General features: G+C 44.9%; 1 protein-coding gene across 2 annotated transcripts in view; it reads left to right on the top strand.

Moving 5' to 3' along the window:
- Fermt1 (fermitin family member 1) overlaps positions 1-8,238 on the top strand; it is a 41,860-nt gene extending 33,622 nt beyond the window's left edge. The window contains exons 13-14 of one of the 2 annotated variants that reach the window (XM_006499507.1): positions 1,096-1,237; positions 5,574-8,238. In XM_006499507.1, the coding sequence (XP_006499570.1) occupies positions 1,096-1,237; positions 5,574-5,747 (316 nt within the window). In that variant the 3' untranslated portion in view covers positions 5,748-8,238. The remainder of the gene's footprint in view (positions 1-1,095; positions 1,238-5,573) is intronic. The other variant, NM_198029.2, reaches the window with a different exon arrangement.
- The last annotated feature ends 10,166 nt before the right edge of the window (positions 8,239-18,404 follow it).

Genomic DNA, 18,404 nt, shown 5'->3' with positions numbered 1-18,404 from the left:
AAATGAAAGCTCTTCTTATAGATGTGTCCCAACTCCTTCTTGACTCTGTGGTCTCTGTTGCATTGACATCATGTATTCTGGCAAATCCTACCAGCTCTGCCTCCAAAGTACACAGAGAATCTCACCACCACAACCACCACCACCACCTGGGCAGTACCAGGTGACCTTACTTAGTCTTCCTGCTGCTAGCCTTTTCTTCCAAAATACCAGGCAGAGTGAGTCTTATAAAACCTAAGACAGCCCATGCTAAGCCTTTGCTCAAAACAACCTAGAGTCTTTCTGTGTCCCTCAAAGTCAGCTCGTTTTTGCATCTCTGTGTCCATTCCTCTGCCCTACTCATGAAAGCCTGCTACCCTGGCCTCCTGGCAGTCCTTAAGTATACTCATACACATAATCAGCTGTACCCTCTTCCTGGACAACTTCGTCCAGATATCCAGGTAGCTCCCTCACCCAGGCATTGACTCTGGTTCTGTCATCTCCTTTTCTGACCTCTATCTAAAATGGTACTCTCATGCTCAAAGTCCCAATCCTGCTTCACTTTGTTCCTGTTATCTCATCTGGCATGTGGACTTCACTTATCCAAGCTCTTCACTCCCTGCTGGTCAGGAATATTCTACCTGCTCAGCCTAGAACCCAGTGGTGCCGATTTTGTATAACGTGATTTGACTTCCTCTGATTTCACTTTCTTCTGATGTCATCTTCTTTTAAAGACGATCTTCAGGAAAGTTTTAATTCCCTCCCATTCTTCATAACTTCTTTATCACCATAATAGAGCTTTCCTTTAGGAAGCAGGTTGCCCATTGCCCTTTCTTCTGAGACAATTTAGAAATGTTATGAGGTGGCCTTTAAGAAACTGCATGTGGGGCCAGCGAGCTGGCTCAGCAGGTAAAAGCCGCACAAGCCTGGTGACCTGAGTTCCCAGAACCCACACAAAGGTGGAAGGAGAGATCTGACGCCATAAAGTTGTCGACTGACCTCCACATGTGCTTTGCACCCACACCTATACATCATGCATACAAACAATAATAATAAGCGATTTTAAAGAAATTGTATATGTATGACGGTTGTTCCCTTAATTTATACTATTATTTTCAGATTTAAAGGAAGCAAAAAAGATGACATCCTGGGAGTTGCATACAACAGGTTGATTAGAATCGATGCGGTCACTGGGATACCAGTTACAACGTGGAGATTCGCCAATATGAAGCAGTGGAATGTCAACTGGGAAATCCGGCAGGTGAGGCAGAGCTTCCGATTGTCCATCTCATCTGTAAATGCACAGTCTCCAAGATTCCACTTACTCTGATTTTTTTTTTTAAAGGTCCCTTTATAGTTAGAACTCTGGAGCTATGGACATGCGATAATTGCCTACTAAAATACTAGCCTGTATTTCTGGATAGTTTCCTAACAAGTCTAGACCCAGAGTTCTTCGGTTAACACTGTCAACTGGCTTAGCATCTATGAAGATTCTCCATATAGATTATAAAACTGCTGTGCAGTTGGTTCCATTTTCACAAACTCACCATAGGATTATATGTGATTAATCATTGCTTAGCAGAAACTACCTTAGATGAGCCCTATACAAAGCAAACCCATGAAAGCCTTATCTAACTACCTGTGGAACCACAGGTTTAGTTGCCTACCCAGAGAACAGTCCAGGCCCAGGAGGAGAGTAGTGCCGAAGGCACAATAGAAATGCCCAGAGATGACCAAGGAAAGCTTCTCCTATGAGGTGAGCTCTTGAGCCCACAGCTGTGGAGCTTTTCCCTTCATTTTATAACCTTTATGAGCTATATTTAGGCCAATACCAAGTGTACATCATAGAAAATTCTAGATAAAGTTAGAGGTACCTTAGTATTCTACTGATGATACCGAATAGTTTGATGCAACTGGTATAAAAATTTATTCTTGTGGGGCCTGGAGAGATGGCTCAGCAGTTAAGAGCACTGGCTGCTCTTCCAGAGATCCTAAGTTCAATTCCCAGCAACCACATAATGGCTCACAACCATCTGTAATGGGATCCGATGCCCTCTTCTGGTGTGTCAGCAACAGTGTACTCAAATACACTAAATAAATCTTTTTCTTTAAAAAAAAAATATCTATTTTTCAGGGAGTGGGGGGATGAAGAGATAGCTTAGCAGTTAAGAGCTGATCTTTCAGAGAACCCGGGTTCAGTTCCCAGCACCCACATGGTAGTTGAAAACTGTGTGTAACTCACACCCTTATACAGACATTCATGTGGTCAAAACACAATGGCACATGAAATAAAAGTAAATAAATCATTTTTTAAACCTATCTTGCAGATATCAGGATGGCTCATTGGTTGAGAGTGCACGCTATGTAAGCTTGAGGGACCTAAATTTGAATCCTTAGCAACCATGTAAAACATTAGGCACAACTATAAAAGCATGTAACCTCGGCATTGAAGAGTGAAGTCAGGCACATCCCAGGAGCTTGTGAACAGCATACAGAGCTCAAACCTGGAGCTTTTGTTCAGCGACAGACCCTGCCCTAAAGGAGTTAAGTAGAGAGTGATAGAGTAGAACATGATCATGTCCTCTGGCCTCCACATGAATGCACATGGGTGCATGCACATACACAGCCACCCCAGCACACACACCAAATACAAACACATCTATCTTCCATCATTCCTTTTACATTCTCGTTTTTCTAAAGGAAAACCAGCACCATGAAGGAGCAGTAAGAGACCCAGACTATTTTCAGAATGCTAGATTCCTCTTGGCCATGTTATCTGTCTGATAACACATGCATAGAATGAAAGTCAGAAAGTAGATCTAATGCCTTAATAATATAATAATATTACTATCTGGGAGTGGGAACTGAGAATCAGCCATCTTTAAAGATATGCAGGGAACTCCAGGGAAAAGGAGTGAGAACTGGCCATGCTCTAAGTCTTCTAGCGTTCTGAAATTTATAACTCTCATGTTGGAAGGGATAAAGGGTGGTGGCTACTAGAAAACTAAGGCAGGCCTTTTATTCTTCATTAAGCAGTCTACAGCTGTCTTGGAATTTTACTGCTGTGAACACACACCAAGACCAAGACAAGTCTTATAAAGACAACATTTAATTGGGGCTGGCTTACAGGTTCAGAGGTTCAGTTCATTATAGTCAAGGCAGAAGCAGTGTAGCATCCAGGCTGTTATGGTGCAGGCAGAGCTGAGAGTTCTACATCTTCATCTGAAGGCTGCTAGTGGAAGACTCAGTTCCAGGCAGCTAAGATGAGGGTCTTAAGCCCACACTCACAGTGACACACCTACTCCAACAAGGCCACACCTCCTACTAGTGCCACTCCCTGAGCTGACCATATACAAACCATCACAACAGCGCACAATGGTGGCTTATACCTGTAATCCTAGCACTCAAGAGGCTGAGACAGGAGGATCACTGCAAGTCAGGGTTTCCAGACTAGGCTACAGACAGTGAGACCTCATCTAAAGGAATCCACAAAGCGTCCTGTTCCTGCACACAGAGATTAATATATATATATAAGCTCTTAATATATATATAATAATATATATATATATCTTTTATTTCAATCATTACAGTGAAAAACTAGGGAGTTTTTAAGCAAAAACTAAAATCTTTAGTATAAAGTTGAAGTCGGAAAAGCCATGGCGTTTCATTAATAGTACTTTGTTCTGGCTGACCCCATCCCCAACTGCATTCCCTCATGTTTCCTTAGCTCCTCTCACTCAGCTCCTTCCCTCAGATTATCCCTTTCTCTGCTTACCTGTCTGGCCTCAGTGGGAAAAGAAGTGCCTAGCCCTGCAGAGACTTGATGTGCCAAGGTCGGGGGATTCCCGGTGGGGACCTCCCTCTCCTCCCTCTTCTCAGAGAAGAAGGGGAGGGGAGGAGGAGAAGGGAACAGTGATCAGTATGTAAAGTGGATGGATGGATGGATGGATGGATGGATGGGCAATCAAACAGACAGATAATAGACAGATCAACCAACCAACTGACAATTGAAAAGGTTCATTCTTTTTTGTCTTTTTTTATTACATATTTTCTTATTTACATTTCAAATGCTATCCCAAAGGTCCCCTATACCCTCCCCCTGCCCTGCTCCCCAACCCACTCATTCCCACTTCCTGGCCCTGGCATTCCCCTGTACTGGGACATATAATCTTCACAAGACCAAGGGCCTCTCCTCCCAGTGATGGCCGACTAGGGCTACATATCAGCTAGAGACGCAAAATCTGGGGGGTACTGGTTTTAGTTCATATTGTTGTTCTTCCTATAGGGTTGCAGACCTCTTCAGTTCCTTAGGTACTTTCTCTAGTTCCTCCGTTGGGGGTCCTATGTTCCATCCAATAGATGACTGTGAGCATCCACTTCTGTATTTGCCAGGCACTGGCATAGCCTCATACGAGACAGCTATAACAGGATCCTGTCAGCAAAATCTTGCTGGCATATGCAATAGTGTCTGGGTTTGGTGGTTGTTTATGGGATGGGGCAGTCTCTGGATGGTCCTTCTTTCAGAGTCAGCTCTGAACTGTGTCTCTGTAACTCCTTCCATGGGTATTTTGTTCCCCATTCTAAGAAGGAACAAAGTATCCACACTTTGGTCTTCCTTCTTCTTGAGTTTCATGTGTTTTGCAAATTGTATCTTGAGTATTCTGAGTTTCTGGGCTAATATCCGTTTATCAGCGAGTGCATATCATGTGTGTTTTTTTTTTTTTTTTTTGTGATTGGGTTACCTCACTCAGGATGATATCCTCCAGATCTATCCATTTGCCTATGAATTTCATAAATTCATTGTTTTTAATATCTGAGTAGTACTCCATTGTGTAAATGTACCACATTTTCTGTATCCATTCTTCTGTTGAGGGGCATCTGGGTCCTTTCCAGCTTCTGGCTATTATAAATAAGGCTGCTATGAACATAGTGGAGCATGTGTCCTTCTTACCTGTTGGGGCATCTTCTGGATATATGCCCAGGAGAGGTATTGCTGGATCCTCCGGTAGTACTATGTCCAGTTTTCTGAGGAACCGCCAGACTGATTTCCAGAGTGGTTGTACAAGCCTGCACTCCCACCAACAATGGAGGAGTGTTCCTCTTTCTCCACATCCTCGCCAGCATCTGCTGTCACCTGAATTTTTGATCTTAGCCATTCTGACTGGTGTGAGGTGGAATCTCAGGGTTGTTTTGATTTGCATTTCCCTGATGATTAAGGATGTTGAACATTTTTTCAAGTGCTTCTCTCTGCCATTCGGTATTCCTCAGGTGAGAATTCTTTGTTCAGTTCTGAGCCCCATTTTTTAATGGGGTTATTTGATTTTCTGAAGTCCACCTTCTTGAGTTCTTTATATATGTTGGATATTAGTCCGAAAATGGATATTCTTAACCTCTGAAAAAACAATGGAAATGCACAATGATTTGCTAGGCACGCATTAGAACTGATACCACAAGAGGGCGCAAAGAGCAAAGACATTTTCCATAGAGCCATTTTTGGTGTTGGAGCCCTCGATAGTTCTCAGCCTTGGGCACCATCTCCAGCTGCTTTCTCATCCTTCCTCGTCAGAGTTTAAGTTTATCCTTGGCTTACTTTCCAGGTGGCAATCGAGTTTGACCAAAACGTCTCCATCGCATTCACCTGCCTAAGTGCAGATTGCAAGATTGTCCATGAGTACATTGGTGGCTACATCTTCTTGTCCACCCGATCCAAGGACCAAAACGAAACGCTCGATGAGGACCTCTTCCACAAACTGACTGGCGGTCAGGACTGAAGTGAAGCAGGCCCACTTGGCCTACATGGACTAGGACTTCCTTCCTGAATGGGTAGGGTCTGTGGCTTTCCCTGTGTGTAGCTGCAGAGCAACACAATGTATGCTTACCATCAGATGCCCAGGTCCTGCCTCATCTGAGCGCACTGAACACATCCCTCTCCTTACTGTGCCTCAGGCTGCCAGCAGTAGACTGGGCTCCTGCTTCTTTTCCTATAAAGTGGGTGGAGGGGAGAGAGGGCTGGTACCCTATGGATGCTCTAAGGCCCATCATGGCTCCCCAGCAACATGGCTTTGCAGGCACATGTAAGTGCTAGCCGGCAGCTGACCTGCTTGTATGCCTCACGGTAAGTCAGCAGTGAGCAGAGAGGGGTAATAGGGATGCATAGCAAGTACAAATCTCGCTCCACACACTCTGGTCCTTCCTTTACAAAACTGAGCGTAGCTTACATCTTGCCAAAGTGGCAGAGGGAGTCTTAACACCTTTTTTCTTTGGAGGTCAAAGAGATGAGTGGGAAGGAGCAGGTTACAGGGGTCTTCGGCATCATCGGTTTACTGTGACTGTCACATCTGTTAAGGTGACCACTCACCATCTGGTCTAACCGTTGTTCCTCACAGTATGGCTGACATGAGAAGCTCCACTCCTAGAGAATCCCACAGACACACTGAAGCCCTTCTTAAAGACACAGGTGCTGAAGGGATAAGTGGGAGCCCAGTCTCAGCCAAGATCCAAGACTCAGTCGATTTGGTCCTGGGCTGGGTCTCAAGAAAACAGGCCTGGTTCTCTGTTAACCAAAAGCAACTTCCACAGAGCTGGAAAGATATAGGTCAGCAGTTAAGAGGGCTTGCTGCTCTTACGGAGGACCTCAGCTGAGTTCCAAGTACCTAGCTTTAAGGGATCTGATGTCTTCTTCTGAACTCTGTGAGTACCTGCACACACACACACACACACACACACACACACACACACACACACACACACACACAAACCCTGGCAGGATTCCAAGTCCATTCAGGTCTCCGTTCCAGCCAACCAAGCCAAGTAAGAGAAGGCAGGCAAATCTGTTTCAGAGTCCACCATGTTGAAGTTCTATTTTTAAAGTCATGTCCGGTCTGGGTTATAAAAAAGTGTTCTTACCACTCAGCTGCATTCTGGATGTGGAGTCTGCCTCTATGATCCTTGCCATTTTTCCCTAAACACCTTCAGCTTTGTAAATCACAAGACAATAACAGACTCTTGGGAGCTGTTTTTTGCAGTATCATCCCTGTCCTGCTATAAGCATAAGCCCTTGGCAGCTGCCTGAATGTCATGTTCTGGTTTTTCAGTAGGAGGGAATGAGTGGGTTTTGAGTAAGTGGACTGCAGCCTCAGAGCTAAAGGGAGGTGTTTTCTATTGTCGATACACAGCCTTCTCCTTCCACACGAACTCAGACTGCACAGATAGAGCAAGAGCTTTCCTTGAACCTGGCATGTTTTAGGGTTTTGGATGGAGCCCAGAGACCTTCAAGCCTCAGCTGTTGCTTTGTTTCCCAACAAGGTCACCTGGGAAGGGAGAGTTCTGCAATTCTCAGAAGACTGTCCTGGCCTGAGACCACAGACATGAGCCAGAAGAACCTTCTGGAGGTTTCTTTTAGCCTTTCCAGATACCCACTGAATTCCTGGGGCTCAGTTTTGGTTGGCAATACTTTAAGCATTTGGAAGATCTGGTTCCCATCATCAAGAACTTAATGTGGGGTGTTTTTCCACAGTCAAGTATGTTAAGTGCTGCAGGAACCATGGTGCTGTCCTTTCCTCTGCTGTCCTGGGCTCTGCTGTTTAGGGCCTAGACAGGGTGCAGGATACTCCTGGGTGCACTACACTAGGCTGGGTGGAGTATACACACAGTGTGCATGCCTTTAATCCCAGAACTCAGGAGGCAGATGCAAGCAGACATCTGTGAGTCTGAGGCCAGCCAAGGCTCCATAATTTTTCAAATGAAAAATATTTGCATGCTATAGCCTGGACAGATCTTCCAAATCCTGGTCACAATGACCTCCTTGATTACATGTCACCTTGATTACATGTTGCCCATGAGAATTCAGCTTCCCTAGAATGCCAGACCAGGCCTTCAGGTCAGCCCCTCCTTTGCTTTGTATGGTTGGCTGAGATTTCTGTAAAACTCCTGGAGGAGTTGGCTCCCAACGTTATGCAGTTTTAGGTAGCATTTCTCCCGTGGTTACACAGCTACATCTCAAAGGAATAAATTGGTATAAGAGGAAAAGGCTAAATGCCATTGTTCTAAAGAAAAGTATGGTCCTTTTTTTTTAGGAAGAGGGGGTTAACATTTGGATACAAATGGTCAGGTGACTTGTCCTTGCTGAAATTGTAATTTGTTTGTCACACACATCCCATTCACTTTACTATCTGCCATAGATGCTGAAATCTGCACTGTATTATTTATATGAGTTTAAATTTGATTTTTATATGTGTTTGAATATAGTTCAGTTGTGGCCTATCCTGCCTGCTGTCTTGTTTAAAGGTGACCATTCTCTCTGCTATGTAGGGAGAGCCCACTCAGGCCTGCCATGTGTCTCTGCACACCAAGATTCCAGCTCCTTCTCCAGGCAACTAGAGTGTGCTTGGCCTTGAGTTCTAAGATGTCAACTAAGACCTTTTCTTAATCTTTGCTTTTAGCTCTTCTCTCATTGGTGGGTATCAGATACCCTGTCCTATCCTCACCATGGCCTGTCTTGCCCCTTTCTAGATCTTGAGAAACTACCAGAAAGCAAATAACCATATAACAAGAGAGAAAAGAAGAGTCAAGTTCCCAGCGTTTGATAGCTGAATGCTGAGGGCACCTCTTTATTTCAAGGATAATGATCCCTATGGTTTATAGAAATCTCTCAACATGCAATTCTCACATCAGCCCATAGGGGGCAAAAGAGCTCTTCTACTCATTCTACTGAAGAGCCAAAACTACCCTCAGCTTGTAGGACTGAAAAGCCCTGTGGAAAAGGATCCGAAGCCAAGTTTGTCAACCTTCTCCAGCCCTGCTCAGCCTTGAGGCACTAGCCACCTCCCACTCAGTGAGGTTCAGTGTCCCCAGGTTCAGTGTGACCCAATGGCTTACCATTCCCAGCCACCAAGTCAACATGCCCACATGGGAAACATGCCCGCTTGGGAAACTGGCTGCACCAGAGTTAGATGGGTAAGATAGAGGTAGACCAAAGAAGTCTGGGAGACCGAAGAATACCTCACTAGAAGGTTTTTGTTGCTGTTTTAAATTTGGGTTTTGAATCTAAACAGTGAGGAAACAAGGCGTCTTTCTGTCTGAAAGCTAGTCCTTTCGTCTGCAGACTTAGAAGCCAAGGTGCTATGCAGTAATTATTTCCTGAAGTAATTTAAAAATCATTTTAATTGATCTAAGGATGTATCTCGGTTGGGAGAGTATGTGCCCAGCATGCGTGAAGCACGATTTCAAAGCACATCCATATAATTGTGAACTTAAGTGTACATGGTAAATTCTCAGACTTCTTCGCATAGGAAAACTGTCCTGCTAAGTAAAGAATAGGATCCTGATAATTAAACCAGACCTGAGTCCAGAGTCACAAGGAACCCAATCTTTAATGCCACCAGATTAAAAGATATAGACTCCAGGAATGCTCCCAACATTTGTGATCACATGACATGAAAAAGCAGGCTCTAAGGGTGAGGCAGAGCCCTTTGTGGGGGAGCAGAAGACTTACGGGAAGGGAGGCCCCAAAGCCTATGTGGTATGATTCAAGCAATGCATCCTCCTGAAAGGCCTTGGGGACCCTCCATAGGGCCTGTAACAGGGAAGGCAAGGTGCTGGCAGTGGGGCAACTAGTTTGAAACCTAGCTGGATTGTCCACTGGCCTGTTAGGAGAGAGCAAGGACACTGTTCCTGGCAGCCTGGCATTGTAACTGTCAGATATTCTGGGAACTGGAGATGGCTAGAGTACTAACAGAAGGGGCTAGGTCCCTATGCTGTCACTCAAGTTTCTGCCTGTCCTCAAAGAACCAGGACTGAAAGCCAAGCTAACCTCTGAGAACCACTACTACTTTTTGTTTTTTAAAGTAAAACCAGTGTCTCTTTCCCCCAAAGATACAGACATCAAATGTGAATTTCCTCATTGCTGTTGAAGGCCAGGTGCCATATGTTAAACCCACATTGGTTTCAACCTGAGGCCTGGCTACTCCAAGTGTAGCTACTCCAGAGTCGGCAAGGCTCTGTAAGGCATATGGAAGGAGGCCTGTGCAAATGTCAATCCAACCTTGTAATCTTCAGCTCCTCTGACTATGCCATTTACATTTCATGCTAAAAAGACAGGCTGCTCCATTAGCACAGAGGCCCCAGGGCAAGAGAGATCCCAGGAGGTGAAACAGCTATGCAAAGTTAGGAGGCAGTGGGTGAAACCAGCTGCTACCTTCCCCAAAGGGCAGTTTCAACAATATAGCTCATAGGTTGTGGCAGAGAGAGATTGGTTTTGAGAGAGGCGTGGAATGATGCTGACTGTCACTTGTGCTCCGTGCCTCCCTCAAGCTCTCTCCTCAGTCAGGCATGGACTATAAGCTTCATGGCACAACGTTAGAAATGAAGTGCTGGGGAATGTTTACAGACTCTGTGGCGGGGGGGGGGGGGGGGGGGGGGAGGGGGGGGGTTGGGGGGGGGGATGCTGATTTGTCAAGTCCTAGGATGTAAAGACTCATGCATGCCACAGCTACTGTGACAGTAGTGGGCAGAGGCTTGGAAGGAACGAGATGTGGACATCAGGTGACCCCGCTGAGATAATCCAGCCCCAGCACACAGTGTAATTGTGCATGAAGTCACGAAGCTCATCAAGGTCATGAACGAAGGAAGCAAGGCTTTGAGTCCTGATCTTCTGAACTCAAGTACACTCTTCAGCACTGCCCTTGACTTTTCAGTGTGAATTCAGACTTCTATGCCAGGAATCCTGGATTGTAGTTATTATTCATGATAGCATCCTTTGTGAGGCAGGGAAGTGTAGAGAACAGTTTGGTTTCCCAAAACTCCACCTCCCTCTCTCCTTTCTCTGTTCTTTGTCTCTGTGTCTGTCTGTCCGTCTGCCTGTCTCTCTCCCCTCTCTGTATCCCTCTGTCTTTCTGTCTCTCTGTCTCTGTCTCTCTGTCTCTGTCTCTCTCTCTCTCTCTCTCTCTCTCTCTTACAGAGAAATGCCTCCATAAGATCTACTGTTGTAGGTGGTGCCATCCCTGATATGGTGGTCCCAGGTTCTACAAGAAAGTGGCCTGGGCAAGCCATGAGGGAAAAGCCATTAAACAGCACCCCTCTATGGCCTCTGCATTAGCTCCTGCCTCAAGGTTCCTGCCCTGTTTGTGCTCACATTCTGACTTCCTTCAGTGATGAACAATGATGTGGAAGCAGAAGCCAATTAAAACCCTTTCCTCCTCAAGTTGCTTTCAGTCATGGTGCCTCAACACAGCAACCATAACCCTAACTTGGACAGTCATGTTCTTTGTCACCTGAAAACACTTAGCTCAGACCCAACCACCAACAGGTAATACCCGAGTTGATTTTTCACAGAAGATATTTAAGTGAAATTCATAAGATCATGGAATTTCCCTCTCCAATTACTTTATATTAGATTCCAAATGCCACATTTTCTACTAAACAGCTCTTCAGATGCCAAGTGTCATTGTACTTTTCCAATGGGTCACTCATTTGCAAGTCTGGGTCAGCAGTGGGCTCAAGAGGGAAGATAAGGCTATCAAACCCCAACCAGAGATCTGCAGCAAACACTCAGCCCAAACCTCCCTGCTGCTCACAAGTGGTTGATGCCAAATCACACCAGAGAGCAATGACTCTCCCTGGGGGACCAAGCCTCATTTGGGAAAGCCAAGTGAGATGTTGTCCTGACCTTTTCCTTCCATTGCAGCTGACTCTGGAAGCCATTGCTCTCATCAGGAGAGCAAATGACCAGCAAAGGCTTGGAAAACAGTTGCTAAATAGCTCCTTCCTTGTAACCTGTAGAACAGAGTGTCACAAACACAAAATCACCGAGGCAGGAAATAAACAGGCATGTGGTATAAGGTCATTTTGCAAGTCATACACACCCTACCTCCTATTTGTAGAGGAGAAGAGAGACTGAAGGTGACACATTTGTATTCGGTGTGTTAAAAAGATGCTCTCGTACTGCACATCATAGAGAAGAATTGCGTTGTCCATGATCCTAGCAGCTTAGCACTGTTAATGGCACATGTCTTTTGAGTTAACAGTCATCCCTAGTCCAGATGACCCTGGAAGAGTACAAAGTGGATACCAGCAGACACTAAATTTATTGGACTCATCATTTTGAGAAGTCCCTGAGTCAAAACATCCACAGGAGGAAGGAAAGAAGGCAAGGACAGTAATGAAAGCTAGACATCAAAACTCTCAAAACCCAAGCCAGCCACCTAACCAGAGGGGCAAGCCTGAGCTCCGAGGTGAGCGGACGCCTTTGTCCTCACCTAGTCCCTACAGGCAATCTGCAATGATGATGCAGATTTCTAGATGCTAATCCACTATCTTCTCAGCTCTCTGAATAAAATGCAGCATTAGACTCGATTCCTGTCTCTGCTCTGTGGCATCTGAAGGTGTCAGGCAGCTGTGAGGGCAGGTATTCCGATTTCAATACTCCCACATGACACAGCTGGCTCAGTGGTGAAGATTGCATATTGCTCTTGTAGAGGACCCAAGTTCTGTTCCCAGCACCTACGTTGGATAACTCACCGGTGCGTGTGACTCCAGCCCCAGGGTAACCCAGTGCCTTGCATCTGAGCTCACATGTGCATACCCACATACAGAGACACCTACAAATGCATAATTAAAAATTAGAAGTAAATAAATGTTTTTTCAAAGTGCCACATGGCACAATATATATGGGAGCCTAATAGACCTACCACTAATCATTTTCAACCTGTGGTACAACTCAGGTATTGTAATTCAACCAAATCAACTTTTGCCCCTTGTTGCACTGGGCTTTGCGTGTGGAGGCAAACTCATCACTGAGCCGCATCCCCATCTCAGCCTCCCTGATCTTTTTTTTTTTTTTTTTTTTTCTCCTGCTCTTCAACCCCAGCTGGTCTTAAACTCAAGGTTTTTCTGCCTTAACCTCCTGACTGTCTGGGTAACTGACATGTGACCCGTGTCTAGACTAAGTCAATTTCTTTTAAAGCATACATATATTTTTTTGCTACTGGAAAATTTTTCTCTATTGAGTCGCTACTTGGGGAAATTGTCTCTTCTTCCACCTAAACCTCCTCATATAGGCAATGCTAGACTACAGATCAGTACACAAGCCAGCAATCCACATACTTTCATCTTGTTGCCTCACCACGTACAGCGTACGGCTTGTACTCCCAAAGTCATCCCTTGGTCCAACAAGGCAGCTATGGCTCCAGGTGTGTCACATGGTGTTAACTCTCCTCAAGGACATTTAAATTATTTGCTCTTTAGTCAAAGTAGCCACAGACTCAGCTAGAAGTCAGGGTTATTTTACTGACGAAATGAGGAGAATGAATATTGGGAAATAGATAAGTGACTGCTTCTTCCATAGGCATGGGAGATGTGCCAGGAACAACTGCATGAACAAGTGAAAGACAGGGTTGAGGTCAGGGTCAGGGTTAGAGGGCTAAAGGGTCAGAGTTATGGTTAAAATTAGGGTTAGAGGGTTAGAGATAGGGTTGGGGTTAGGGTTAGGGCCAAGATCAGGGTCAGGGTTAGAGGGCTAAAAGGGTTAGAGTTATTGTTAGAGAGTTAGAGTCAGGATTTGGGTCAGGGTTAAAAGTTTAAAGGGTTAGAATTAGGGTTAGGATTGGGGTCAAGATCAGGCTCAGGGTTAGAGGGTTAAAGGGTTAGAGTGAGGGTTAGGGCTAGGGGTTAGGGTTTGTGTTAGAGGTAAGGCTTAGGGTTAAGGCTAGAGGGTTAGTGTTAGGAAGTTAGGATTAGGGTTAGAATTAGGGTTAGGACTAGGGGTTAGGGTTTGTGTTAGAGGTAAATCTTAGGATTAGGGCTAGAGGGTTAGTATTAGGAAGTTAGGATTAGGGTTAGGGTTATGGCAGAGCAAACACAATAAGTAAACACAAGAAACCAAGCATTTGAGGCTAGTTTGTGATAGTAGAGTCAAGAGCACATCAGGAAAGTTTTCTCAGAGGGACTATTTTAGACTCAGCCTTGAAGGTCAACAACAGATTTGCCAAGTAGAGAGAGAGGCAAGGAATTCAGTTAAGCTTGGCAGACGTCATCAGTGGAGAAAGCCAGGCATTTCTTTTCTCCATAATGGCCCATGATCAGCTTGGCATGCAGAAACACAAGTGTGGGGACTGATAGGGAAGTCAGGCCACACTGGAAGGTTCAGGGGCAGTTCAAAGGCTATTGTAATCTATGGATGGCCAGAGACCCAGCCAGATGCAGTAGGTGGGGTAGGAGAACACTGGCAAGCCATCTCAGAGCCAAAAAGAGTTTGCTGACATGGCTAAGACTATTGTCTACATGCAAAAACCATTCTCCTGGGTTGGAGAGATGGCTCAGTGGTTAAGAGCTCCGACTGCTCTTCTGAAGTCATGAGTTCAAATCCCAGCAACCACGTGGTGGCTCACAACCATCCATAATGAGATCTGATGCTCTCTTGTGGTGTGTCTGAAGACAGATACAGTGTACTTACATATAATAAATAAATAAATCTTTAAAAAAACCATTCTCCTTTATTCCTCCATAACAGAACTTGATTTTTGATGGAGTCAATGTGTCTAGCCCCAGTGCTGGAGGCACACTGCTCTACACCAATCATGAGAATCCCATTTCCCAAGCTCCTGTTGTCTTTGTGGATAAGGGTGGACACATGACCTAGTTCTGACCAGTGGGGCCTGAGGTATGCTGTGGAGACTCATGTGACCATCTGTCATCTTGATGAGAAGGCAACGCTGTTAATTTAGACTTCACCTTTCTAGTCCACCCTGCCCTGAATGCAGACGCAGTACTTGGAGGCACTGCAATCCTCTGTGGCCAGAGGCAATAAGCCCAACACTGAGAGGAGCACTCGGAGATAGCACACCTCTCACACAAAATACTTGTGAGCCAACATGGAGCAGCTGAAGGGAAAGTGATAGCTTGCACCTGCTTGCACACTTGTGGTACTTTTCATTTCTATCCATTTTGACTGACAAGGGTCAGAGGGTATCTCTGGGTGTGTCACTGAACCCCAGTGCATTTACACCATTATTAAGTAGTTTTTCTGGAACCTACAAATGAGCACATTCCTCATTGTCCCAACACTGAATTTGCACCATGAGGGAACAGAGGCAAACTTAAACCTAAAATGTCTAGCTCAGCAAGCTGAGTAGTTGAGAATGAGCATGCCCAGTGTAGAGGCATGAAGTATACCATATACAGTAAGGAGGGCATAAAGGGGAGAGTCAGTGGGTCCCAGCATGTACCTGGGGAGGAGACAAGAGACCAGTCATGCTCAATGTGTTGTGTGTAACTTTGTTTTTTTTCAAACCCTATTTTTAATGATGGTTCTTAAATGCTTTAACCTCCCCTTTAGCCCCCCATCCACTCGAGGTAGTGAGAAAGAAAGGATATGGGGAAGTGGACCTGTTTAGAAAGCAGTTCAGTCCACAGTTTAACAGGCAGTGGCAGCTCAATCCACTCACAAACACCTCACAGATACACCAGCAATCCAGTTCAGGAGTGTCAGATTAGCAACAGCAGTGACTCGCCCTAGCAGAGACAGCCAGACCTTAGCCTCGGCTTGAGTCAGCAGGAGGGACCAACAGGAACACCAGGAGTTCTCAGCTGTGCCTCTCTCAGGGAAGCAAAGATCAGGGAAGACAGGAGAGTCACAAGCGTTGCACAGCTAGCTGTACCAGCAAGCCAAGCTCTCTCTCCCTCACTCCTATTTATACCCTCCAAATATCACGTGTCCTCCACGAGCCTTGCCTAAGCACATCTTGCTTTAGCACGGGTCTGGCCTCAGCAGGTGCATCCAATCAGCCTATGTCCTTGGAAGCAGCAACAAACTGCAGCACACCACCAAGTTTTTGGTGTGTTTCTCTCTATGGCATCCCAACAAATGCAGCTCAACTACACAAGGTAAGACGGACCAATACATGTGTGCTGTTGGCAAAGAATCCTCCATCACGTGTCCTTTCACAGGCTTGCTTTAGCAGAGCATCCTCTCTCCTGTGTCTGCTTCAGCGAAATGTTCCTTCACAAGTCTGCCTTAGCCTTTCACACCTGTGTCCACTTCAGCTAAACGTTCCTTCATCATCAACCAACTCTCCAAAGAACCCCTTAAGTTTCCACTTCAGATGTGACTCTATGAACCCTGTGAACTTTTACAAGGGTATTGCCCAAAACATTCTTCTAATTCCCCTTGGAAATTCTCAGCAAGGTCTTGTCTACATTAGAGTGTCCTCTCCTCATTACCAACATAACTGTATTATTCCTATGACGATCCAGTCTTGGGAAATATCCAAGACTAAGATGAGATTATGATAAAGTAATTTTAGTGAATGATTTTAAAAAACAAAACTCTGTCTGATGATGATAACGACTACAAAGATGATGCCAACCAATGGTGTGTGTGTGTGTGTGTGTGTGTGTGTACCATAAATTCCTGAAAGACATTTCAGAACAACAGCAGGATGTCTTGGGTGAAGGAGCATGCCACTAAGCCTGATAACCTAAGTTTGATCCCCAAAAGTTGTCCTCTGACTCCCACCTACCTGCCACGGCATGTGCCCTGCTCCCCACTTCACACAAATAAATGTATCAAAAAATGGCAAACATATTTGCCCATCTTCTACAAAAATGTATTGCCTATCAATTAGATTTCTGAGGACTAATTCTTGTCATATTTTTTTAAAATAATTTTTATTGTGGGTAGAGAGATGTCTCGGTGGTTAAGAGCATTTGATGCTGTTGTAGAAGACCTGGGTTTGGTTCCTGGCACCCGCATGTTGATTGACAACTGTCTATAATTCTAGTTCCAGGAGATCTGACGCCATCTTCTAACCTCTGCACACACTAGCAATACATACAGTACATATATATATACATCAGGTAAAAGTCTCATAATATACATAAAACCAATAAGTATTTAAAATTTTTTAAGATTTGTAATTAAAAAAAAAACCATGTGTATGTGTGTATGTCTTTGTGTGTGTGTGCCACAGGCCAATCTAATGGAGTCAACTCCTCAGATTAGGGTCCCTGGTTTGCGACTCTGGCTTGTGTCAAGTTAACAAAACTAAACAGCATACCCAACAGCTCCTGAAATATGGTCCATTCCCTTCAGATTCAGTAAAATATTTCAGAAAACTAATAATTAGCAATATTTTCAGTAATGACTGGATGCCATTCCTATTAAATCTGCTTTAAAACAAGCAAGCAAACAAACAAAACAACAAAACCCTAGTGTCCCAGCCCTGAGGCTGTCATGTCCAGCCTTCTTCTGAGCCCTTGCCATTTGACCCTAGCCAGTACGTTCATTTGGGCATTGTTGAACCATGTAGCATCAGACTGCCACTGGCTTCCCTCACTATAGCTTCCTTCCCTCCTGTCTTGGTAAGAAGAGAATTCATCTCCAATCCTCTGGGTATCCCCCTTGAAGTTTCTGAAGGGCTTCACTCCTACAGTTGCCCCTTTCTTAAGTATTTTTCCCAGATTCCTGTTAGCATTCCCATTCATCCTGTAAATGTATTCTGCAGGGGTGTCAATCTTGGCTATGAATTATTAGGTAACAACAAACTGTGTGCTATGTCTAACGGGTCGAACATTCTCCTTAGGAGCCCTTGCCAGCTGAACTGGCTCAATAAAATGGATCTTCTAGCCATCCTCAGAACAGCAGCAACCATTGAATGAAATCAAGTTCTTAAATCCAGCCCAAACCAAGCTGATTCTTACCTAAAACTTCATCCAGTGCTACGGAAGTAAGTGAGCAGCATAGCTAAGCTCTGACAAATTCCTAACCAGAAAATCATGGAATAGGCTACAGGGACTTAGCTAAAGCCACTAAGGCTTGGGTTCTTGTTAGATAACCAGAACTATCCATAGTATCTTTCACTTCAAATGGTTTCAAAACTGCCTCTTGTCCCCTTTTCTTTTGCACCTGACAGCAAAACTTGCCCCAGTGGGGCTAAGGAGTTGGCTCAGTGGTTCATTAAGAACACTGGCTGTTCTTCTAAAGGATTTGCATTTGAGTTCCAGCACACACATTTTGGCTCCACACATCCATCAGTAACTCCAGTCCCAGAAGAACCAACACCCTCTTCTGGCCTCTGAGGACACAAGACACACATGTGTTGCATAGACATACATGTAGGCAAAACACACATACACATAAACTTTGGAAGCTATTTAAATCTTGTGCCAGTGTTTTATCACCACGGCACTAGGAAGAAGCACTAAGAACACTAACACACGTTGTCTCCTGTCTTTAGCCCACACCTTACTTGCTTATGTCTGCACAGCACACCCCTCGTATTCAAATCGTAAGTATCTCTCCCTTGCCTGTTGGCTCAGAACCCAACTGGCCATGCTTTTCTAGGAAAAACCATTCTCAATCTCCTGAGCCAAGTTTCCCTGAGCTTTCTGCCAGCCCTCTGCCCACCCCCACCCAGCTGCCCTGGCTTCCTCTG

The sequence above is a fragment of the Mus musculus genome, chromosome 2, assembly GCF_000001635.26.
Source record: "Mus musculus strain C57BL/6J chromosome 2, GRCm38.p6 C57BL/6J".
In the NCBI taxonomy this organism is placed as follows: domain Eukaryota; kingdom Metazoa; phylum Chordata; class Mammalia; order Rodentia; family Muridae; genus Mus; species Mus musculus.
The sequence above is the reverse complement of the archived record's forward strand: the minus strand, read 5'-3'. Positions and strand labels throughout refer to the sequence as shown.